The 25,909-nt window shown below is 44.5% G+C and overlaps 1 protein-coding gene across 2 annotated transcripts; it reads right to left on the reverse strand.

Moving 5' to 3' along the window:
• Positions 1-376: 376 nt before the first annotated feature.
• Positions 377-23,020, reverse strand: Sgo2 (shugoshin 2). Of its 2 annotated transcripts, XM_057758609.1 has the most exons (9): positions 22,899-23,020; positions 19,369-19,494; positions 17,434-17,609; positions 16,347-16,424; positions 13,591-13,676; positions 10,731-10,975; positions 6,670-9,240; positions 4,937-5,087; positions 377-651 (listed from the first exon to the last, which is right to left on the reverse strand). In XM_057758609.1, the coding sequence occupies exons 2-9, from the start codon at positions 19,490-19,492 to the stop codon at positions 636-638; spliced, it is 3,447 nt and encodes a 1,148-aa protein (XP_057614592.1). In that variant the 5' UTR covers positions 19,493-19,494; positions 22,899-23,020; the 3' UTR covers positions 377-635. The 2 variants fall into 2 exon arrangements, with proteins under 2 accessions (XP_057614592.1, XP_057614593.1); XM_057758610.1 differs by lacking the exons at positions 19,369-19,494; positions 22,899-23,020 and adding an exon at positions 17,713-17,839.
• Positions 23,021-25,909: the final 2,889 nt, after the last annotated feature.

Genomic DNA, 25,909 nt, shown 5'->3' on the forward strand with positions numbered 1-25,909 from the left:
TGCCCAGCGCACATGTGACCCCAGTCAGTGGGACGGGGCTGCTTTTCCCACCTTCGCTAGTCAGGAAAGCCACTCACAGCACACCTAGGGTTTGTCTGCTGTGTGATCCCAGGTCCTGCAGAGATAACAGTAGCCCTCACAGCTACCACCGCCTGGGCGCTAAGATTACAGATAGTGGGAGTGATGAAAAAGCTGACAGCTAGCGAGTATTCTGAAATCAGCACGGCGGAGGGCACGGTAACAGACAATAACGTTCAAACCCTTTCATCTTCATGTCTACTCAACAGCTCAAAACAAAAAGCAAGGTATCCTGCTGTACGAGTTAACCAATGCAAGCGTGTTTATTTGGTTAAAAGGAAATGAGTTGAACTGCTAAATGACGTTCAGTAAAAATTTAAATTAACAAGTTATGTGATGGCCAATGCTTTTTAAAAAAAGTTTCCTATTTGAAATATAGTTATTGGATGCACACACACCTCAATGTAAGTATAGACAAACAATAATCCAGGAAAGTCCCCCAAAATAGAAAAACCAAACGCAATACTCCTTCATGTCTCATGTCTTGATTTTTGTTATGCTTCTTCTGTTCTGACTTGTGCTTTGAGAACTCAGAAAAGCTAGGATTCATATCTCCTTCATCTTCTCATCTTGCTGCAAAAGAAAAGAAAAGGCAAGATTAGCAATAATGATTCCATGCTAATTATCTTTTTTTCTGGAAGAACTAAGAAGAAAACCATTTCCAGTAAGTGGTTCTCACCTGTGGGCCATGACCCTTGGCGCGGGGGTCGAATGGCCTTCCACACGGTCACCCAAGACCATTGGAGAACACAGATGTTCATGTTATGATTCATAACAGTAGCAAAATTACAGGTATGAAGTAGCAATGACAATAATTTTATGGTGTGGGGGCCACCACAACACAAGGAACTCTATTCAAGGGTCACAGCATTAGGAAGGTTGAGAACCGTGACATCATAGTAAGCAATAAAAACGGAGAGTCTCACTCAGATGGAAGGAAGCTAAGCCTCAAAAAGGACTCACAGATCAGCCGAGCTGCAAAAGACTCTGAGACCACAGCCGCCTGGAAGCAGAAATCAGCTGAGCTGTCTGGAAGGGTTAGACCAGCTGAGGCACCTAAAGGACTCTCTCCAGCCTGTTGAGCTACCTGCAGGCTGCTCAGGGAGCTCCTGGTTCCCAGCTCTGTGGGCTTCACCCATGCTCGGTGGGCTTGGTGATGCAGCTGTGTCTGGGTCATTTCTCCTCTGTAAGTAGCCCCTTACCTGTATAAGCACATTCCTATAAGTGACCCCACTCAAACTGACTGGTCCATCAAGTTGACGTTGGTGGTACCTGTCTGTTGTGGGCTTCCTATCGGATGTGAGTAGATGTGTGGGTGCATCCCCCAGGAAAGCTGTGTCACCAACACTGGATTAACAGATGTTTCCTAGTGCTGTCTGTGAGAGGGCCCAGCCACAATCCCTGGGTAGACGGACTTGAGCCAGGACACCACCCACAATCCCCTCTACTGGCAGTCATGCCTTTATGTAAGCCCTTCCAGTTGGTGACGGGAGGAACAGTGATTTGTGTCCAACCATGGGGTGACAAGGGTGAGAGAGAGGTCATCTCACTTCTGAGAGCACATTTCACAGAAAAGATGATCTCACTGGAAGGTTCTGCTGTAGGCTCTTTCTATAGCTCTGAGCCTTGTGGGAGAGGGAGGCTGGAAGTGAGAACAGTCCAGGGCCAAGATCAAGATGAGGAAAGTCTCCCGACAACATCTGTTAGGAGATCCTCAAGAAGATCCAGTCTCTCTGACACCCTGATTGCAGTACTATAAAGACCTAAGCCGAGCCCCCATGAAGCCATGCCCAGAGTCTGAGAAATGATAGTAGGTGCTGTCTTCTCAGCAGCTAGATTTACGGTGATGCCAACATCTGTTAGGAGATCCTCAAGAAGATCCAGTCTCTCTGACACCCTGATTGCGGTACTATAAAGCTCTAAGCCGAGCCCCCATGAAGCCATGCCCAGAGTCTGAGAAATGATAGTAGGTGCTGTCTTCTCAGCAGCTAGATTTACAGTGATGCTGTGCAGAATAGACAGGAAGACATTACCACACAGTGTCAGCCATGAGCACACGGAGGGCATCATCTGATCCCAGGTCAGGGCAGGAAGAACATTATGATGACTGAACACCTGTGTGGTCAGAAAGCAGTGGACCGGTCAGAAGAGGAAGACGCCTTGTTGATGGAAATCAGAAGCTGTTCTGAGGGCTCCCGATGCCAGAGTTGGGATCACGTGAGTAACGAAGTAAAGATGGACCACGTTGGATTCCAACTAGAATATAACAGCGGCTATTGGTTCGCCTCACCGTGTCAATATTAAGAAAGAAAGGACATTATTTCCTCAGAGAAACAGCAGAACAGAAACTCAACGATGCTCTCACACATCACACTGGAATGATTTCAAACAAACCCTACTAAAAATATTAAAATCACTAAGCAAAATTTTGAGGAACAGGATGTATGGACTCAAAGCATCTCCCCCAATCCTTAAGGAAAAAATAAAATTTTCACACCGTAGAAACCCAGCAGGTCAGATCAAGATGAGCCTTCCCTGCCAGTGGAACAGACCGACATAGCGAAGCCCTGATATGCTGCGCCGAGGATGTGTCCTTTGCGTGGAACTCATTCGGAAATGCATCACGCGTGTAATTATGAGAACAAACAGGAACAATCCCCAAGCCTCAATTTGTGGATATTCTAAGAAAATAACTGACCTGCGATCTTCAAGTGCCAGGAGAACAAAAGGACTAGGGAACCGGCAGGTGGAGTGGGCTAAGGAGAAACAGAGGCTGAACGAAACACAGGGCGCAGACGAGTCCTAATGCAGAGAAAGGCCACGAGCCGTGTGCAATTGGCCAGCGAGTACACGCAGAGATGCTCGGCAACCCTGCTCACCAGAGCTCCACAGAGAGGCTAGAACCAGAGAGCCAAACGGGCGATGAGAGTGAAAGGAACCAGATTCTAACACAGGGTAGTAATGTAAAACAGTCTGGCTCCGTACACAGTTTCCAGCCTGGGTGTAAGATCAAAGAGAAATTAAAACACGGCCATGCGAGCATTTACACACCACCTTCCAGACCGCATCGTTCCTGACAGTGGGAATGAGAGGGAAGAGAAATGAACAAAGGTCTGGTCCAATCCCAATAACGGGGGACGAATGCTTGCTCATCCACCACATGGAGGAGCCCAGAAAACCCCGTGCTAGCGGAGTAAGCCAATCTCAGCGACTAGATACGATTGTGCTCACACACGTCCAGAACAGAGGTGGCTACAACTAGGAAGTAGAACAGTTAACTCCAGCTAGAAGGTGCACAGAGGACAGGATTCCTTTCTCGGATAAGGAAATGTTCTAAATTGATTGTGGTAGTGGCTGTACATACTTGTGAGAGGGTTTTCTTGGTGGTGTTCAGAATTGAATCCACGGCAAGGGCTCACACACTCAAGTATGCCCTGCATCCCTTATCTGTGCGCATTTAAAAACCTATGATTCTGTGCACTTCAAAATGGGGGCAACATATAGTATGTTCCCAAAGACACAGTGTACATCTCAAAAAAGCTAAGTTGTAAAAACCCCTTGGCCCTTCCTTCCCATTTCACCCTCCATGGAGTACTGCCACCTGCTGGTTCCTGCTTGGAAACGCCTGACAGAATCATCAGGGTTTGACAGGAGGAGCAAACACTGAAATGACCCAAAGGACATTTTGTGATCATTTTCTCCAACTTACGGAAAATATTTGTACACAATAGGATTTTTTTGAGAATTGTGAGAAAAAAACTGATTTTATGAGTCAACAGTCATTGGGGTATCTTTATGGGAATGAAGGAAATGTGCAGAGTGGTTATTAGAAGGCAGTAAGAGTTTATAGTTTTGTGAACTACAGTCTCATGCAAGCAAGGTCTACCCTGAGCTGTAACCCAGCCCTGCTGCATCCTAATGCACGGTAACTTCGTTAAGAAATTCTGAGTGTGCACGTGTATGTGCATGCGTGCGTGTATGTAAGAGGGAGAAAAAGGGAGTACATACATATGAGTGTGCACGGGTGCGTGTGCCTGTGTGTGTGTAGAGCCCAGATGGACGTCAGTGTCAATGCCTTCCTTAGCTGGCTCTCTCTGAGCTAGGGTCTCCCACTGAACTAAGATTTGCTAGACCGGCTGGCCAGCAAGCACGGGGACGCTGCTGTCTGCCCCTCCCTCTCCAGGGCTGGGAGGACAGGCGCACGCTGCCCTGCCTGACTTGCACATGATTTCTGGGGCTCTGAACTCAGGTCCTCGTGTGTCTTCTAGCTCTTTACTGATGAAGTCATCTCTCCAGTCCCAGAAAACCTTATTCTTTAAAGACAAATACAGAAGTATTTTGTGAATGAAATCACTCAGTATCAGAGACCTGCTTTAGAAGCACACTTGAATCAAACCCAGCACATTGTCAATGACTACTAAAGCTGAGGAGGGGTAGATGGGTAAAGTGGCTACAAGTCTTTCTTTGCTAGTGTACGTTTACGGTGAAAAAAATTAAGAAAAAAAATTGTTTCTCTTCGGGACCAGAGGAAATATAAGCCACACTGACTTCTAGGGAGCAACGCAGGAAATAAATGTGGGTAATAGCTATGAAAACAGTGGTTGGTAAATTGTATTCAACAAATATAAAAAAATATAGCTACCAATTAAAGTTTCTAAAATGACAGCAGTAAGATGGAAACTAACTGAGACTAATTTAATTTAAAACCAGAGCTGAAAGAGAAAGGAGAAGAAGTTTCATTTTGATGGCATCTCTCCCAAGTTCATCCTGCGTACACATGAACATGTTTCAGGAGTGTTCAACACTAATCTAGGCCAAGCGCTTCTCGAAGCACAGCGACAAGCCCTGCCACACTTGCCTTACGAGGTTCGGCTCTCTCAGGTTGAGAGGGGCGCACTGCCTTTTCCTTCTCGTCTGCTCTGCAGCCTGCTCGTCTGACCCATTCTCGGGGTTAGCGGGGTTGCTTGACACAGAACTGGTGTCCACCAAGTCCGGGAATATTGCTCTACCTGAAAGGAATATTTTCACAAATACTTGTAAAAGCATATATAAAGATATGGAAATAAGTATGAAATAAATAAATACAGTTGGCCTAGCAAAGAGAACAAAATTTAAGACATAAAATTCATTTTGTGAGGAAAACAGACTTACTTACTTAGGGTTCTCACTACTGTGACAGAGACCCCGGTTATAAACACCTTGGGCAGGGCAGGGCCTACTTCACTCACAGTCCATCATGGGAGGCTTCAGGGCAGGAACAGGGAGGCGGGAGCACATGAAGAGGCCATGGAGGGCGCTGATTACTGGCTTGCTCCTCTTTGTTCAGCCTGCTTTCTTATAGGACCCAGGACCACCAGCCCAGGGAGGCCACTCCCGACGACAACGGACTGGGCCCTCACCATCAATCACTAATCAAGAAACTGCATTACAGATTTGCCTGCAGAAGGAATTTTCTCAGCTGGGAGTCCCTTGCACAACTGACTCTAGCTTGTGTCTCGCTGAAGCAAAACTAGCCAGCATCCCACTAACAAGGGCTACAATGTTGCAGCTCTAAAACACAAAAAGCTCTTCATGTTCAACCCTTCCTAAACCTACAGCAATCTCTGCACACTCATTCACACACACAGCTCTGGCTACTCGGTGTGAGTGTCACCTTGGGGCACACAAAGAGGAGTTATTCTTCTAACGTATCCTACCACCCGGACTCTTGTGACTCTGCTACCTAGGGCCCCTTTCATCTAGACTAGCCTTAGCCTGTAAATCCCAGTGTGTATAGACACACTGAAATGTTGGTCCCAAGTAGAAAAACTTTTACATACAAATGTCTAATGCTACAAAATCTTACAAACTCTCTGATGACAAAGAAAATCTTTATGACTGGGCTTTCAGAAAGAAGTGGGGTAAGTAGTTTTATATAAAGCATGATTATAGTATATGTTTAAAGATCCATAATGGTAAATGGTGACAGCCAGTTTCAGCGAATTTTTTCCCATCGTTGTATTTGGTTATTGGTAATAACTATTATTTTTACAAGCAGGGTTAAACAAAAGTAAACACTAATGCTGAAAGTCTTGACTACCCATCAGAGTCTACAGTACGACCTACATGATCATCTCTGCAGCTCACTGTCTGCTTTATAAACGACTTCCTGCACACTGCGCAGCGACCCTTACATCTCTGTGCACCCACACTGTGGGGAAGAGCGGTCTTACTGCTGCTCTGACCACACGAACTGAAGGCAGCTGGACCGAGCCCCACCTTTCCAAACTTGCAGTTTCCCTCCCTAAAATAAATTCAGTGCAATTAACCACCACAAGAATTTACGACATTTAATCCCCTTCCAACACATGAAGAGGGGTGCGATCCGCCCAACACCATCATTAGATAACGCTGTAGTAAAGCCTGAATCGGGTTTTAGGTGCAAATGTGCAAGAGAATCTGTTACCCTTCTCAACGTACAAACCTTTCATTTCTTCTGTTTCTATATGTGCAGTCATATACTGCTTTAAAATTTTTGCAAAACTGCCCATTTCAACAGAAAATACACCAGTGGTCAAGTGAAAAGAACATAACTCTAAAACCTTAGCCTACCTATTCCGGACTTCTGCGTTCTGCGGCAGCTTTTCTGAGTCCTCTCCTTTGTCTTTTCAGGAGCAGGCCCACCTGCTGGAAAGATGAATGCACTCTCCAGGAAAGAACTTCCTTCCATCAGCAGAGTTTTACAAGAAGTCGTCGTCAAAGGTAGTGAGCTCTCCCACATATCGTCAAAGGAAGAATTCTTTATGTTAGATGAGCGCATCTGAGATAAAGGTTTCAACGCCTTTGGGCAGAAGTCCAGTTTATTCTTGGCAATTTTCCCATCCTCCAAGTAGTTTTCCTTATCGGCCTTCTGGGAGTCGCCTGACTTTGTGTGGTCAGTGCTGGCTGTCATTTCCACCACCCCACGGGTATCTGAAGAAAGAGCTAGGGGCCTCTTTCTTTTCTTTGATTTGGATGTCACTCTATCTCCTCTTTTAGCTGGGCAGCTTCCTCCTTTGGCCACACCCACAGACCCGGCATCTCCCAGTGCAAGCCCAGGGCTCTCTTCCTGGCTCTTTGGCGGGCTAGTGGACTCTCCAGGAGGAGCATCTGGTTCTCCAGGACCAGCATCTGTTCCATTCCCGCCCTGGGGTGATCCAGACTCTAAGGCGACAGACTGCTGTGAGGAACCTGGAAGCTGCGAAGTAGCTTCGCTCTTCCCTCCTGTCAAGATGTTCTCCGCTCTGCCTGCAAAGTCTCTCCTCTGCTTTTGAACTAGTACACACGGGTCTGGGATTGGCTCGCCATTTCCCTCTTTATTACTCTTGATTCCTCCAGAGTAGGAACTCGTAACAACTTGGTCTTTGACACAGCTCTTAAAGCCATTCACGTCTTCGTTAGTATTCGCATGTATCTGGCTCACTTGAGAAACGATTTCTGATTTATTAACCTTCTGGCAGACCTTCTTATTTAATGGGTCATGCACACTTCCTTCATCATTTTCATGCATTTGGTTGGTTTTAGAAATTATTTCTGTCTTTCGAAGTGCCTTTTGTCTAGGCTTCTTATCTTCTTTTGAGTCCTTGTGACTAGCAGGTGGCACCTCATGGTCGTGCGCTCTCATCCCCAGGAGGGTGTGAGTCTTATACTCACATGACTTTGCACTATCTTTGTTACAAATGGCAGGCACTTCAAACTTACTAAAATCTTTTAAGGTTCTGGTGATGTCTTTATCCTTTTGAGGTAAGAAAGACTCGTCTATTTCTGAACAATGACCACCTCCGTCATTACTAAAATTATTCACCCTGGAGATTACTTCTGTCTTGCGATTTACCTTGTGCCTAGGGATCCTGCTAACATGGGACTCTATCCGAGCAGGGTGCACACTGGTGGTTTGCTTGGACAGATCCAGAACATTCTGCGCCTGACAGTCATGTAAGCTTCCATTGTTTCTTGCGACAAGTGGAGGTGCTTCTAACTCTTCTGCAGCGTCGACGGCTGCACGGGTGGGCTCTTTACTCGCTGGGGTTTGGAGGGAGATGTCTTTGTCAGTATCCTCATATATTTGGTTTATACTAGAAATTATTTTTGTCCTCCGATTTATTTTCGGCTTAGGATTATTTAGCTTGGATTGAGTTTGCTGCGCGCTGACCAACTTTTTCAAGTCCAGCGTAGTCTGGGTCTCAAAGTCACACACAGTTTTGCTATCTTTCGTGGAAAGATCAGCTCTATGGAGTGCATTCCCAATGTCTAGCTCTTCATCCTTCTGGTTTGGATAGAAATGGTCCTTTTCAGAGTTACGAATCACAAATGTCTGTCGAGAAGGCTTACTTCTATTACAATCCGGGGCGTTCTGACACTGATCAAACTCACTACCTTGAAGGAGTCTGACTGAACACGGAGAGAAAGGACGTGTTTCCTCCTGCTCGCCTGTCTTACGCCTTTGCTTCCTCTTTTTATTTTGGATGGTCTCTTGATTCAAGCTGCTCGGGAGGGTTATTTCCTTCAGCAAGTTTGCCTGAGGTGGCTCAGTACCAGGAATACAATTTGGATCTTCCAAGTCCCCTCTGCCACCTAAGACAACAGAGCCTCGTTCTGGTCCGTTTTCCATCTTTCCCTCAGCACCCATTTCTGAACTACCTTTACATTTTCTCTTGGATCTTTCTCTCCTTTTGTCAGAGCTTGGATCTTTCACTTTTCTGAACGCTTCCTTTCCACAATCTGTCTTTTTCTTCCTTTGATTTTTATTGCTTTTTGAAATTGCAATGATTTTATTCACTTCACTGGCAGTTAAATCCATGTCGGCGTTTTCGTACACAGATTCTTGCAACTGAAACGCATGGGTGTTCTGCACTGTGGCCACGGGCTGTGTCTGAGGGTCGCCGGCAGCCTCAGAAGGGAAGCGGGGAGAACTCTGTGTTTCACTAGCACAACCATTTATCTCAATGTCCCAGGTAAACCCTGGACTGGACATCTGTGGGTAACCTGGGTCTGTACTGCGCAGTTTCTCCGCAGAAGACCCGCGCTTTCTCCTCTCGGTCACATTGCTAAGTGATGGTTTTTCCCTGCTGAGGCAGGAAGATGGTGCAGTTTTCCTCTCACTCAGAGAACTCGTAGGGCTTTGGTCTGAGTCATCACGGCTTTCTGCAAAATAAAGAAATATAAAAGTAAGTATGGTGCAGTAAAGAAAACATACTTGGCTATTTCAGAGAGGACTTCTGATAAGCCGTTCTTCTCAGATCCTTGTATTATCCAGAACTCACGCTGACCACAGTTAGCCCTGGTAGCGGAGTTCCTAGAAGCTGTGCTGGCGCCACTGTTGGGCACACGCCACCCTAATCCTGAGCGAAGGTGCGGCTGTGTCCACTTTCATGGATGTGAGGTAAGGGTGACGTGTGAGTGCTCCATTATCCTAGTTAATGTTTCTCAGCAGGCTCTGAGCTCAACAGTTAGGGTTCCGAGATCCAGTCTGAATATCTCCAGCCAATCTGTGAGCACCGCAGACTACAGCCCAGGACTGTCAATCAGGAAGACGTGTAAATAGAATGTCTTCTCAGTGAGTCAGGATCAAGCTCATTAGCACGAATCCTCTCGTTTCTGGCGCTCTGACTAAACAGACACTAGCACTTAGGGGAGTTTATTCAGCTCACAGTTCTTGTTACAGTTCACCCTCGCCAGGAACCTGAAATGGAAGTGCCATACGTGCCCGAGAAGAGTCAATGGAGGATCACTTGCACTCAGCTTGCCTTCTCCACTTCATTGCCTACCCGGTGAATGGCACCACCTATAGGGGACGAGTCTTCCCAACTCAATACAACCAAAACAATCCTCACAGACCTGCCCATGGGCAACCCTCATCGTAGGCAATCTCCCACTGAGATTACCTCTCCACGGTCTCCAGATTATGTCAGGTTGGCAACTAAAACTTATCATCATAATCAGTAACTAGTTGTGATTTAAAAAGTCACTATATCCATCTACACCCCCACTTTTCAGATCCACGAAAAGGACTAGATAAGACTAAATCAATGTAGTAGTATTTTCCAAATCACGATAAACAAAGTGGAGTCTTAGTCCTGCTCATTTCTCAAGACTGCTTCCAGACTGACAGTCTTGGGTCTCAGAGGATGGGACATTTGCGGAGCTTCATTCTTCTGGTTGAATTTCACCAGCAGTTTTAAATGTCAGAAGTTGGAAAGGACAAGTTAGTAATGCAAGAGACCTGGCTGACTGTGGCAGTCTGAACATGATTGGCCCATAGTCTCAGGGTGTGGACCTACGAGGTGTGGCCTTGTGGGAAGAAGCGTGTCACTCTGGGGGTGGGCTCTGGGGTCTCCTATGCTCAAGACACGGCCAGTGACACAGTTCACTTCCTGTTGTCTACAAGACGTCGAACTCTCAGCTCCTTCTCCAGCTGTCATGCTCCCTGCCACGATGATGACGGACTAAACCTCTGGAACCGTGAGCTAACCACCTCAGTGAAAGGTCTTCCTTTATTAGAGTTGCCTTAGTCAGGGTGTCTCTTCACAGCTATCAAAACCAGAACTAAGACACCAACTCATGAGCTTTTTAGACATTGTTGTCTTCAAGAAAGTCTGATGAACAACTACATAAAATTTCTAAAACAATCCTACCTTTAGGATGAACATCAACACTAGAAGAAGTTCGTTCTGAATAACTGGAGACACATGTATTCTGGTTGTCTTCCTTGGGAAGCAATAATTCCAAGTCACACCGGCGTAAGGACAAAGATTGTCCTGAGAGCGAGGAGGTGACGTCAGGTGACGTTTTTGATGCAATTCTGCCATAACACTTTGTTCTCCATTCATCACCACCACCACCACCATCATCATCGTCATTTTCTGAAGTTAATGGAACCCTAAAGGCAAGTGAAAATCAGACAAGAAATTCTGTGTTTTATAAAAATCATATAGAAAGAAAAAGATACCACTGTACATCTGTCAATAATCTGACCTGTTTCTTAGAAGAAAAGCAAAAATTATGTGAAGAAAAAGAAAACAGTGATAAGCAAAACATAGGGATTATTAAAGAACTGGGATAGCAGCTGGAGTGATGGCCGAGCAGCTAAGAAAAGGTACTGCTCATCCCGCAGACCCGAGTGTGGGTTCCCTCCACCCAGGCTGGGCTACTCCTGCTCCAGAAGGATCTGTCTCCAGTCTGCATGAATATCTGCACTCATATAATTAAAGATAATAAAATGTGCTAAAAGAAATGAGACACAATCTAAATTTCTCTGCAGGAAAACTTAGATAACTTTTTTCAAGGTCTTAAAGAAAAATAATCCTTTATGATATATTTCCAGAAAACAGATTTCGTATCAATCAGTGCTACGAAAATACCTACCCCTGAAAAATAACTGCAATAAAAAAATTAGGAATAATTTTCATTGTAACACACATGCAAACACCTTTAAACAACAACTATGTGTCTGTGATTCAGAAAAACAATGCAATGGAGGGTTAATATTTAAAAATCGATCACTGAGAGACACAAGCTCAGCACATCAGCGTATTTGCAGTGCAAAGCCTGAAGACCTAAGTTCAATTCCTAGAACCCATTACAGAGAGATTCCACAAAGCTGTCCTGACATCCGCAGACACGTCATGCGCTTGCACACCCAGATATACATCATGTGCACAAACACACACACTAAGAATAATGAACCAATCATTGTATTCCGTTACACGAACAGGAAATGTAAAAGCTCGCTGCACTAACAGAGAAGTGGTCTTTTCAACAATGACAGGAAAAGCCCTCGTTTAACTGCACAGCTCATGAAGAAACTCTCCCTAACTAGCAACAAAGGGATTTTATCTGTGGTTTGCTTTCTGAGACAGCTGACTATGCAGACTGACTGCACTTTATTAGTTAGAATTTGACTCTTTAGATGATGGAGAAGAAATGGAAGAATCCTCTAAAGAGAAGTTTAAAACCTGACAAATAGGAAATATGAATGTCCTTGTTAGTAATGAAATGGGATATTATCAAAAACTTTTGACAAAAAACAAACAACCCAACAACTGCAGGCTTAGGCCCAGTGAGGTAAAGTGGCTGCCATGTGAACACAGTGGAAGGAAGGAAATGACCATTTAATGTTATCCTCTGACCTCTGTACAAGCTCTGTGCACACACCAGCCACACATAGAGACACACTCACACAGACACACTCACAAACACAGACACACACACCATACACACTGTATAATGAATGCATGGAAAAAACCCAAAAAACCAAACAGCTGTGCGCTTAGATAACTCTGTCTAGGTTTTAGCAGTCTGGACCTTTGTTGATCTGACTGTACTGACTGTAATCTGACTATAATCTGACTGTACCCTCTCAGGGGCTGCGATTACAGGCCGGCACCACCACAGCTGGCTGAATATGAATATATTCGAAACAATAAATGCCTAACAGCCAGTGTATGCTTGAAAAAAATAAAGGTACAAGACAATACAATTTACTATTTTAAAAATACAATTAATAAAATGTACTGGTAAAAAGTGGTATCAATACAGATAATAGATAAATTGACAGAATGAACTAGAATAAATAAATAGGAAGCGAGATAAGTGATCTGACAGGAGGCTTCTTTTTTCTCCTGTGGTATAGGATATTTCATATCTAAACACGTCTTCCTGTTTAATGTTTTCATTACAATGCAAAGTTTCCCCCTTCATCAAACTACCCAATGTACAACTATAATTCTACTGATGCTTCTTGAAATCACCTTCTAATTTTCTGCTATGTACAGGAGTAGTATACGTGCATCTACCCACACATACTAAGACCTTTACACAAGGCAATGCATGACTATGTATGCACTATGTAATACACAGGGTTTGTAATACTTCAACACAGATAAAAGCACCAGACTGATGAAGCCATACACCAGAGACACCAAGTGAAGCAGACAAAGATTCCGGCCACCGCTGTCCACTATCACTCAGTTCACCTCACTCAGCCTCAGTGTTTACTGTGCAATATGTCAGGGTTGAAACTGGTACTTTGATGACTTGTAACCAATAATCAAAAACAGGAAAAGACTTTAGAGAAGAGAATATCCAAAATGAGAGTTAATCTCACAGGTTAAGACGTGATGTTAAAGAGGCCAGAAGAAAAGTAAAACTACTATAGATGAACTTAGTTTATCTGCCTGTGGGGACAAAGTTTCCCCAGAGCCCCGAAGACCGAGTCTAACGAGACACCACACACAGCTCCCATTTCCACCTGAGTAGCACAGCCACAGGCTGACCAAGAGAACAGGGTTTCATGAAGCCAGGGGCATTCGAGCCCAGGTAACACATGAACATGTCTAATTCAACAAAACAACGTAACAAACTACCTACAGTTGTTTTTCTGGTTTCGGATGTGAGTAAACAAAACACTCGAAGCCCAACCTAGCATCTTCTAAGGCAGAAACATTCCTCCATCAAACACATAAGTTGGTATCTAACCAAATTTTAAACAATTACCTTGCAAATGGAAGATGCGCGGACTTGCTTTGCTTACTGATCCTTTTCCTCTTCCTAGCTGACAAGAAAAAAGGACTTTGATGGAACTGTTTGTGAATAAAACAGAGAAAATGGTGAAATATTTGACCATCTCAGCGTTGTCATTAAAACAGCAAGCTATACCAGGAAACCAATAGAGACAATAGCAAAATAGCTCCCTCACTGCACTGTGCATGTGTGTGGCTGCAGACTGACTGCACTGTGCATGTGTGCTGCAGACTGACTCTGCACTTTAGCCTTTAATAGCTGAATTAGTACAGTATAAAGATAAAATTTACTTTTCAGTGATAATCATTCCTGATATTTTTTAGGCAATTTTCTAAGTGTTCTATAAATAGAAATACAAATGCATACACCCATATATGTGTATACATATTCTGTCTCTCTCTCTCTCTCTCTCTCTCTCACACACACACACACACACACACACACACACACACAATAGTTGTAGCTATATGCAAAATGTCTGCTACATGTGTGTTATACAGCATGGAAACACACATTTGGGAGTTACCAGTACATGTCAGTAATTAAACAAAGACTGGAAGAATTACTCAGTGGGAATGAGTATAGACAGAACAGAGAAACCTGCGTCTGGGACTCTGAAAATTAGCAGCTGGGGAAGGAAACCAACACGGCTGAAAGAACAGCAGAAGGTGGAGAAAGGGCTTGGGGGGGTGTAGCCTCCGGAGAGCCCTAAGACCGGCCTACGGAACAGCTGGGACCTGGAAACACTAGAACCACTGCTCACTTTCTGAAGAGCTGCAGCAATGGAGAAGTCCAGACTGTGACTCCAGAGGAAGGAGTATGGAAACAACTCTCTCAAAAGTAACACAGACAGTAGCTGAGAAGGGGATGTAGTTTTTGTTGCTGCTTTCAAGATTAGTTATAATAAGTTTTTGTATAAGGATGCAAAATAATCCAGAAAAGAGAAAAATGTAATGATACAGGAGGAAAGTACTCTACACCAACCAAGGCAACAGGAAAAGACAACCACGTGTCTAACAGCAGGAGATGTGGGGTAGAGGGGTGGGGGCTGGAGGAAGTCCTGACAGGTCTCCCAAGGCCCAGAACAATGGCGAAGCTTTCCCCTGACTCAAATATGAACGTTGACACGGTTTCCTGTTAGCTAAAACCAGCATGCACAGAAGGTATCAACTGTCTGGGATGCCCGCAATCTGAGACCGCTCCCCTACAAAGACCTGCTACCTAGATTAGCTAATCTGCCTCCTCCTCGGGCTGTGTCTGGGCTGCTGGTCACCTGATTCCAGCTTTTCACTTGGTGTGGCTATTGTTTCTTCATTCCCAGGCACTCTAGTTAGGTCAATGCCTAAGCCATCACAGCATAAAGGGATTGCCAAGGAAGGCTGATAGCCTGAGTTCAACCCCTGGAATCATGTTAAGGTAGAAGGAGAGAATCGACCACACAAAGTTTCTTCTCACCTCTATATGCACAACAAGACTTGGAAAGAAAAGCAAGTATTTACTTTGGGTTTGCAAGATGGATCAGCAGGCATTTACACACAGATCTGATGACCTGAGTTCAATACCAGATCTCACAAGCTGGTGGAAGAACCAACTCTGTCCTCTGACCTCCACACCCCATCACGGCATGTGGGTACCCACCACACCCATACATACAAAGTAACAAAGAAAACTAAAAATGAGGGCAAAAGACAAGTAGGTGTGAGACCTCATCATACGCTCGTGATATTGCTCCCGAGTTAGAAGGGTCTGGGCCTTTGCCTCCTGTCAGCGATAACTGCAGGGAGAAGGGTCTGTGCAAGGAGAGACAGGACTTGTCTGCTGGACAGCACAACCCCAGCTCACATCCACTCCCCACTCTCACAGGCCTATAACAGACCAAGGACAAGGTTGTCACAGAATTACAACAATAAGCTAGGCAGTGCTCCTGGGACAAGTATCCAAAGTCACCAGCAACCATGACAACCATGACAACCACGACACGCCCTCCACAGCTCATCAAGCCCTTGCTTTCACTTCCCCAGGTCAGTTCCTATACTGAGTCTGTATATCCATTTGTTGTTTGTTTTATGTAATCATGCAACCATCTAGAATTTATCTTAGAGACTGATACACAATAGGATCAGCCTCTCGTTTTCACCCCAGTACATTTTCAATTTGTCTTTTTATTTTAAAATAAATTCTTTTCTAACTTGAAAGGCTACCTTTCTACTGAGACTTTGTTTCTAAATATGTCTGGTGGGCCATTATGTTCCAAAGAGCTATTCAATCTATTATTTTAAATCAAAATTTGATTTTAATGAAATAATCTCAGTAACCAATTATAAAAATGATAAATTATTTTATATGATTGGAGAAATGGCTCAGCAGTTAAGAGCACTGGCTGCTCTTCCAAAGGTCCTGAGTTCAATTCCCAGAAACCACATGGTGGCTCACAACCATCTGTAATGAGATCTGGCGCCCTCTTAAGGAAGAGACCTGGTCGGTCGTCCTCATCAACTTAGACCATGAAGCACAATATGGACAAGTTCAACAGAACCGCCATATATGGGCAGCCCACGCATGCTCCAGCATTGCCAGGGCATAAACTTCAATTTTTTTTCCAGATTGTGCAAGATTCCTGTTCTTTCTTTGCACTGCACACCTGAGGCTCTGGCCCTGATGCCCCACGGTTTGGCTCATCTGGGCTCCCGTCAGCCACCACACAGCCGCGCTCACGGGGGCTCACTTACCTCAGACAGGCTGCTCATTTCGATTGCCGTGATCAGATTATTGTTCACAAGGGATTCTATTTCTATAAGCTTCTTATTCTGTACATGCAAAATAAAGACGCCTTTGAGTTAAAATTCGGAGCTGGTTATGATGACACCACATTTAAGGAGAGCATCAGTGTGAGAAGAGCCAGCTTTAAAAATGGTTGTCTTTATTCTTATTTTTTGAGACAATTGTCTCACACTGTAACCCAGACTGGTCTACCCAGCAGACAGTGGTTTTGAATTCCTAGCAAGCCTCCTGCTTCGGTGTCCAGACTACTGGGCTTACACCATGAACTCACGGCCAGCCTCCTGCTTCAGCTTCCAGACTACTGGGATTACACCATGAACTCATGGCAAGCCTCCTGCTTTGGCGTCCAGACTACTGGGATTACACCTTGCAGTCAGGTCTGGTGACTGTTCTCAGCCGAGTGCACACTGAGCTCTAAGGCTACTGCAGTGAACAGTCAGAACAGCTGTGCACACACGCAGACACACTGTGAACATTTACAACAGCAGTTATAAATGATCATTTGCTTTCCCATTTTCTCACTCATATATCTCACGGAAAATAACACAGTTGGTCAGGAATAGGAATTTAATCATCACTTTCTTACAGGCCATTTTTTCCATTTTAAGCTAATTTCTTCTCATTTTAGACCTACAACTACAACTTCACTAGATACTAGCTCTCACTGTGGTTGGAGGTGGGCGTGTAGTCAGTGATGTGCAAGGCCGGAAGAAGGCAGAGACCCCGTGGGAGCCCCTTCAGTTCACTACAGGAGCTTTGCTCACCATTTAAAAGGCATGGACAGCCAAGTGCTGCTGATTATGGTGTTATGCTGGTTTGCAGAGCACACAGCATGCGTTTAGAATAAGACTTAAGATGTCTATTTTACTACCAGGAGGTGTCTGTCCTTAAGCATGGATTTCCATGGCATGCTGACTTTCAACAGTTCTTTACAACGGGAATCTAAAAACATCGTTAAAGTTTCTACACAATGTAGTTGATGTAGTTAAAAGATTCTATTGTAATGCAGAGATCAAAGCAATACAATTTCCATACCAAGTTACTGAGCTTGAGGCGAAGAAAGGTATTTTCAAAGTTCAGTTTCTCTACTTCCTTCTGTAATAGCATCTTCTCGGTAGTGACTCTTTGGGAGTTCTCCTTCTCTCGACTCAGAGCCCGGGCTAAGGCTCTGTTGTTGTGCTTTAGAGAGATCTTGAAAATAGAAGAATTGTCTGCAACAATATTTAAAAGTTAATACCGAACTTGTAATTTATATTTCCTTAATAAAACTGCACATTCCTTAGTAAAATAATTTCAGAAAAAAATGCAACTTACTTTATAAATATCAAATGATGGTTGGAAAAGAACGGCAATACACGAATAGTTTCAGAGAAAGAAAATATTCCCCAAGTTTGAAGCTGAAAAGCAGAGAGGCGTGCAGCTGGGGCAAGGGAGCAGTGGCTCTGCAGACAAAGCGGTCACGGGGGTCAGGGGGACTGCGACTACCTGCTTCCATCTCGACGAGCAGCAGGCTGGGAGGCTGACCCCACAGGAGCTAGGGCAACCAACTTGAATGTTTACATATTTTCTGTGCTCCACACTCAATAAAATTGTCTATGCTCCCAAATCCCTTCTCTTCACCCTCAAATGAAAGGATTGATTTGTCCAGGACCTGTGAAATCTTCACCTCTCCCCAGAAGATTATTCCTTTCTAGTAATCGATCGCAATCTAGACTTGACCTCTTTTACTTATGTCAGACTAAGTGAAATCAATACTGAAGTGGAACAAAGAGATTCAGTGAGGATTTAATGGCTATAGTCACCTTAAAAGTTTACCTCCCACCAGGTGGTGGCACACGCCTTTAATCCCAGCAGTGGGAGGCGGATCTCTGTGAGTTCAAGGCCAGCCTAGTCTACAAGAGCTAGTTCCAGGACAGGCTCCAAAACTACAGAGAAACTGTCTCAAAAAAAACACAAAGAAAGAAAGGAAAAAGAAAAAAGTATTATCTCCCTTTAGTATAGTTAAATATAATTAGAATTTAGATCCTACTACATGCCAATAACCTACCTACTCCACAGTACAATACACACACAGAGTCTGAGAAAGGGCCTTGCTATGTAGTCAAAGGCTAGCCTTAAAATCGAGATCCTCCTTTGTTAAATATACCCTTTTTAGATATTCATAGGAAGTCTGGAAATCTTCAGGAAAAGACTCCACAGCAGGAGCGTCTTTGGCACAGTGTCTCACTCGACCCTCCTTGGCATACCCCAGAGAAACGGATTGCAGCTGTGGGATTTTCAGAGGCTCAGAAAGAATAACAGCTTCTTGCTGTTTTCCAAACAGCCTTGACAAATGAAGGAAGACACGTCACTGTGGGAGAAGACAATTCACAGGACTGCCTACAGACCCTGATAGGTGAGTGTCGTGATTTCCAGGTATTTAGGGGTCTCGGGTGTGACAACGGCAGGGTATGTCACTATGGAAGTAGGGTCCAGCGTGGCTCACACGGGTATAAATGACTGGGATAATCTGTGGGAACAATAAAAGTGGGGGGGGGGGGGAGTTTTGTTTGTTTGTTTGCCTTCCTGACACCTTACTGCCGGCACTGATAAAAATCTCATTTCCAAAGCGCACAGTGTTGTCTTAGCCTTGGCCTACAGGAAACCATGTACTACCATACTCGTCGTGGCCAAGAACCTCTAGGTTACTCCCTGCCTGCCACAGCACACGCCAGGCCAAATCTTTACTCTCTTTAGCTCTTCTCCAGAGAAGCCATACTGGTGCTGTCTTCGCAGGCTAAGAGGCAGGACCCCCCAGCCACACAGCTTACAACTCAGCTGTCAGCAAGGGTAAATTAGCTGTCCCACACATTAGAGGAGCTGGAGGCCATGGAAATAGCGTAGGGAAAAGGTACCAGCTGACATTTTAGTAGTAAATGAACGAAATCTTCAGAGAGCCTTTAAGTGAAGTTAAAGATGAATGGCGCTTACTTAATATTTTTGTTTTGATTTTTGAAGCAAGAGAAACATTTAACTTTGTCTTTGCAATTCTGTCTTTTACTCGTCTCTTGATTCCTGAAGTAATAGTGGCGGCTTCCATCACTGGGTACTCCATCACTAAACGAAAGGAAGAAAGGATGGGGGAGACTTAGTTACTGTTTACTAAGAGTAAAATAAGAGCAAACTGATACATTCTAAAGAGAAGCCACCATAACTTAAAATAAACTGTGTACACAATATTTACAAAATCCTTTGCATAAAACCTGAAAACAGGAATTTATATGATCAGGAGAACTAATGAATTCCAAAAAGGTAAATACTTTGTTTTCCCATTCAAACCTGTATGGTACGTCTGGCAGGCATGAACATGTAGGGGCAGGTGGCAGGATAGGGTCCCTGCTACCACGGAAGAAATATCCAGCCAGAGATGGGCACTGTTCTGCTACTGGGCAAACGTGGAACCTTAGGTAAGAGGGGTTTAACGGGAGCACAAAAGAAATAACTAACGCAGGAGTAGAAAAGGGCTGGAGAAAGATGGGAAACTATAAGCTTAGCTACGTCTACTAGATTTATGGTTTACTAGGTTTGCCGCATAATAGGAACAGGAGGATACATATATATGCAATCTGACAAGAATACTGAAAATCACACAAGATAACAGAGAAGGAGTCAATGCCGCCTGGGCAGAGAAAACGGACCAGAGAGCCCTTCACTGGGGTGCAGGGATGCTGACCTTTGTGTTTGAATGGGTGAGACCTCCCAAACCTACACTCCCTCCAGGAGCCTTCCTGTGTCCACCTGCTTGTACCTATAGAAACCCTGTCACCTGCCCCAGACTCAGCTGCTCCACTACTACCTGCTTTGAGTCCACAGGACTCTCTCAGTACGCCTTTCACGTCCATCACAAGAATCCCTAGATTCCCGCCATCCTCATCGTCCTCCCTCTAATTCTCCTCCAACTCTGCACATCTTGTAACTTGGTCCTACACAGGCCGGAAGACGACAGCCAGGCCCCTGTGATTCTGTCTATGTCGAGTCTGCAGATCTAAGGATCCAGGATGAGATTCTCATTCGTCGAGGTAACACCATACCTAATACCATTCCAAGCATCTTTACAGGGAAGAGCAGAGATTAGAGCCATGCTGTCACAGCCTTCCCTCAAATGTCACTTTCTTAATGAGCCGTCCATGTTCAGAATAGCCCATCGTCCGTCTCTGCTGAAACGGAAACTCATTGGGGGCAGTCTGCCTGATGCTGAACTTTTACTGATTTCGTGCCTGGCACATAGCAGCTCCTCAGATAGCCATTTGTAACAGAAATAAATACGGACAAATGGAAGAACTTTCTGGTAGAAACAAAAATCTGCTCAGCATTGAAATGGTCTCTCTCGCCTGAAAGCACTGAGCAGATGGAAGTTGTCAAGCAAGTAACTGGGAGCATGGCCTGGGAATCTTTTACAACAGGGAAGACGTCCACAGAAATGTCTCAATACTAAAGCTCCATTCGTCTAAGGAAAGAGAAAAGAGCAGGGAAGGAGGTGGGCTAACCGAAGATTTTCACCCTCCCTCTGCTCCTCCAAATCCGACCCCAAGTCTCACCGCCAGCTCTGAAGCAGACCTTCTGCCGTGGCCTCTCCTCACCTTGCCCCAATTCCCAGGGAAACAGACAGATCCTGTGAAACACCTAGCTCTTCTCCCTCCTGTGGACCCCCTAAGACACCCCAGCACATCTATCCCAATACCCAGAAGCACATATTAACGGAAACCTCCAGGGGCCACACCTATCAGGACCCTAGGCAACACATAGCCACCACACATTCCTAAGAACCAGAGAGGAAACAGAAACCAAGAAGCAAAACACCCTCCAAACAAAGATCAGACATCAGCACCTAGGATTATGATCTTCTCAATCCCAGAGGCCTGTATGTCAGCATAAAAAATCCAATAAAGCCAGGACAATGTGTCTCCACCAGAATCCAGCAACCCTACTACAGCAGGTCCTGAGTATTCTAACATAGCTGAAGCACAAGAAAAAGACCTTAAAACAGCCTTTATGAATAGTATGAAGGTCATGAATAGGACCTCTAAAGAGGAAACAAATCCCTTAAGAGACTATGAAAAAAACAAACAGTGGAAAGAAATGAATAAAATCATTCAAGACCTGAACTTGGAAATAGAATAGAATCAATAAAGAAAACCCAAACTGAGGCAGATTTGGAAACCACAGAGGTAAGCCTCACCAACAGAACGCAAGAGTTGGAAGAGACACTCTAAGACATTGAAGACATGCTAGATGAAACAGATACCTTGGTCAAAAAAATTGTTAAACCTAAAAGACTCCTGACACAAAGCATCCAGGAAATCTAGGACACGATGAAAAGACCAAAACTAAGAATAATAGGTACAGAGGAAGGAGAAGAAACCCAGGTCAAAGGCACAGAAAATATTTTTAACAAAAATCACAGAAGAAAATTTCCCTAACCTAAAGGAGATGCTTATCAAGATACAAAACGCCAGACAGGGCCAGAAAAATTATACAGAACACCAGGCAAGAAAAGAAAGTCCCCTCGTCACATACAGAACAAAGAAGGGCTATTCAAAGCTGCAAGGGAAGAAGACCAAGTCACATACAAAGGCAGACCTAATAGAATCACACTCGACTTCTCAATGAAGACTCTGAATGCCAGCCCAGACCACTATACCCGCAAAACTTTCCATCACTACAGGAGAAAATAAGACATTCCATGAGAAAAAACAAATAAATATATTCCATTTATACAAATAAATATAGCCCTATATACTAGAAGGAAAACACCCACCTAAAGAGGTTAACTACACCCAAAAGAACACAGGCAATAAATAATCCCAGACCAGAAAATTCAAAACCAAAGATTACTATCCCATAAACAGTAGACTATAAAAAAGCACACTGCCAATAAACTGTCACCCCTAACATACTTGAAAAGAAACCTAACATAAAAAAAATCAGCTGTCTTTCAAATACTCCAGTCAAAAATAAATAAATAAATTCCAGCGGAACTTTCCTTCCCCATCAGCTGATCCCCTTTAATTTAACAAATGTCGCTGTCGCCCACCCAAATGCTTGTGTTTCTACTAGAGTCTCCCTTAACCGCCCAGCCCACCAAGCGGCACGCACAGAAACCAGAAGCCGGCCCCTTGGGGTACGATATAGACACCAAAACATGCCGGGCAACGGTTACGACTCTTTTGGGGGAGTCCCAGCTCCAAAGTGCAAGGAAATAAAGGCTAAGTCCCTCGTAGGTGCTGGGCGAACGGATGTGTGCGGTGCCGACAAGGGGACCGGGCTACCTGCTCCGCACTCAGGACTCTTCCGTTATCCCCGGGCCACTCTCCAGGAGCCGGGGTCTCCCCTCCCCGAAAACCAGACCCCGCCGCCCGTGCTCCATCCAGACAGCGTCCCAGATCCGAGTCGAGCCCGCCGGGAGCGCTCGGCGCGCCGGCCCCGGGACCCAGATCCTGTCCCTCGGGGAAGGCACTGACCTGCAAGCCGGTGGCGGCGGCCGCAGCGGCCTCACCGGCGCCAACTCACCGTCCCTGCAGCCTCGGAGACCGCCTCACGCCCCGGGAGCTCGGCCACTCAGCCGACCCGTCCTCCGGTTCAAACTCCGCGGCGGTTGGCGGCCGACGCCACAGCCAATCGGAGTGCGAGGAGGAGGCGCGGAGGCGCGCTGGTCCCGGAAGTGGAAGCCGGAAGGGGCGGGACGCGCTGCTGCGGAGAGCCGAGTAGACGTGGCTGGGCGTGGCCGCCCATCGATCCGGTACCCGAAACGTTGCCAGGCAACTCGAATCTCTCTCAGGGCTTGGGATCACTCGCCTGCGTCCAGTTTCTGCATCCTTGCCTCCCGGTGGTGATCCTCACATCTTGCTCTTATAAGCCTTTCTCATTTTGTGCTTGCAAGAGCGGCGGTGATTCTCCGTTTTAACAGGACCGCGAGACTGGCATTTTAAACTGTCACAGCTATATTTTAAAATGTGTGAGCCTCTTTATTTTCCAAGACAGTTTGGTTCCCTTCATAAATGATTATAGTGCATATGAAGAATTTAGAGAAACTATACAATAACTTTTGCTTTGGTTCATCGTATTAAAAATGCAATAGGGAGCTGGAAAGATGGCTCAGAGGTTATGAACGTTTGTCGATCTTGCAAAGGACTCAGTTTAGTTTCCTGCGCCCACACGGTGACTCGAAACTCTTTGTAATTCCAGTTCCAGGGAATCTATACTCTCTTCTGGCCTCTGCAGATACACATACGGTGCACAGACATATATGCAGGCCAAATATTTATCCACATAAAATAATAAATCTTTTTTTTTTAAAAAAAACTTTTAAATAGCTTGCCTTTTAATTGACCATAAAGTAGTCATTTTTGACATTTTTATCGTTTGAGGACATTTGAGCATTTTTATGACTACATCTTAAAGAGTCTATGAAATGGCAGCTTGCTTTATAAATGAATTTGGGAGAGGGAGATATGTAAACATCTTTAAAATAAATTTGCAAAGAAAAATGCTAAAACAGTGAAAATCATTTGACCAAATTTTGGAATAACAGTGAACAAAGGAAGCCTAGATATAAAGAAGGAAACTTTAGATCTTGACATAAATATCACTTAAATGTTTTAGATTGGTTTATGTTCCTCACACATAGTGCTATGTTTCATAATGACAAATTTAGGTATAGCGGACGTTTTGACAGGATTCAACCCGTCTCATCAACTTCCCTTCTTCCCTTTGTGTCTCCCATTTGTTTCCTCCCATCCCCTCATCTTCCTTATGATTTCATGTTATGTACATCTGTGTAAACGGTTTTATGATCTATAAAGAATTCTAGTGCCTACAGATGAGAAAAATGTGATATTTGCCTTTCTGTGTCTGACTCGTTTTTTTAATATGTTGATCCCACTTAAATCCATTTAGGAAAACATAGGGGAAATATTTCAAGATAGCGGCATAAGCAAGAACGTTTTTGCTTTGTTTTTTTGTTTTTTGAGACAGGGTTTCTCTGTGTCACAGGCCTGGATATCCTAGAACTCTCTTTGTAGACCAGGCTGGCCTCAACCTCACAGAGATCCACCTGCCTCTGCCTCCCAAGTGCTGGGATTAAAGGTGTGTGCCACCACGCCCTGCTAGGCAAGAACTTTTTAAAAGGGAATCCAGTGTTTTAGGAAGAAGACTAACCATTGGTAATTGGGACTGTGTTACATTAAAAGGCTTCTGCACGACAAAGGAAGAAATGGAAAATGTATGGATGAAAATCTTTCCTGCACCTTGGGAATGTGCCCAGGTGAAGTCCTGGTCCCACACTGGATACGGGTATCTAAAATAAAAAGCCTCTTCTTACTAAAATTTATTTATGGTCCTGGTGAATCTCTGAGTAAGCCCAGACCCACAAGACTTTTGATGGTTCATTTTGATTGTTAGCTTGACTGGGTTTGGAATCACCTAGGAGACACACCTCTGGGCCTATTTGTAATGGTGTTTCCCATAAAGACTTACCCGAAGAGGGAACACCCACCCTGAATGTGGTCAGCACCCATACCCTAGACTGGAATCCTAGACGGAATGGAAAAGGAAAGAAAGGAGAAGGTGGCTCCGAGATCAGCTTTCGCTTTAAGATTGCTGTCAAGATCCAAGCTAATGGCAGGCACTGACCTTTGGGTCACAGTCTAGACACCCTGCAGTTAACAAGGCTAAGAATAAGAAGAAGGTCCTTCCCACTCCCAGGTTTTCCTTTGCTACACAATAACTTAGCTTGCAACTCAGTTTGGAATGGAGCTTCCTCCTTCCTTAAGGAGCTTTCCTCAGGTATTTGCCTCAGCAACAGGAAAATTAGTTAAGGCATTGAGCAACAGACTTTACTTTGTAGCTCCAATGCTAAAATTTAAAATAATAAGAAAAGGAGACAGAAGTCAGAGGCATCACAGATGTCAAAAACAGGGCAGTGGTACAAATACCTTTTTTTAAAAAGGCTTGCAGGTTTTGTTTGTTTGTTTTTGGAGCAATTGGGAGGGTATAAGATTTGAAAATTGTCTAAAAGCTTTTGAAAATATAAATTTTTATCAGGCACCCCTAGAAACCTGAGATTATCATAGAACTGAGCAGAATTTAACCCAGTCTCTGTTAGGTTTCCATCGTTGGGCTTTAGAATGACAGAGGGATGCAGGAGTCCTGGGGAAAGTATCTGGAGAAATGATTAGTTGTGGCTCAGTCTTTAGTTGTGTGTGCCTTGTCCTGAAAGCCTCACCTGTAAAATCAATGAATTACCTGTAGCTTTGTGGAATGGCAGTATTGTTGCCCGTGATGTTTTTATCAGAGGCTCAATTATTGTTAATTAAATTAACAGAGTTCCCGGTTTAGTTGTGACACTCCCCGAGGGTGGACAGTGCCTTTGCTCTTCCCCAGTTTACCTTGATTCCTTCAGCAATTAATTGTCTCCTCTTCTGTACCTAAGGCAGAATTCCAGGCAATTAAATTTCGATTGTCTGGAGACACC

This window comes from Chionomys nivalis, chromosome 26, assembly GCF_950005125.1.
Source record: "Chionomys nivalis chromosome 26, mChiNiv1.1, whole genome shotgun sequence".
NCBI classification, from domain to species: domain Eukaryota; kingdom Metazoa; phylum Chordata; class Mammalia; order Rodentia; family Cricetidae; genus Chionomys; species Chionomys nivalis.

What these genes read in the sequence shown, in the direction of transcription:
- Sgo2 (XM_057758609.1), bottom strand. Translation starts at nt 19,492, where the DNA reads ATGGAGTACCCAGTGATGGAAGCCGCCACTATTACTTCAGGAATCAAG. An exon ending in AATCAAAACAAAAATATTAA is followed by an intron (nt 17,610 to 19,368) that starts GTAAGCGCCATT and finishes ATATTGTTGCAG; the next exon opens with ACAATTCTTCTATTTTCAAG. An exon ending in AAATGAGCAGCCTGTCTGAG is followed by an intron (nt 13,677 to 16,346) that starts GTAAGTGAGCCC and finishes ATTCACAAACAG; the next exon opens with TTCCATCAAAGTCCTTTTTT.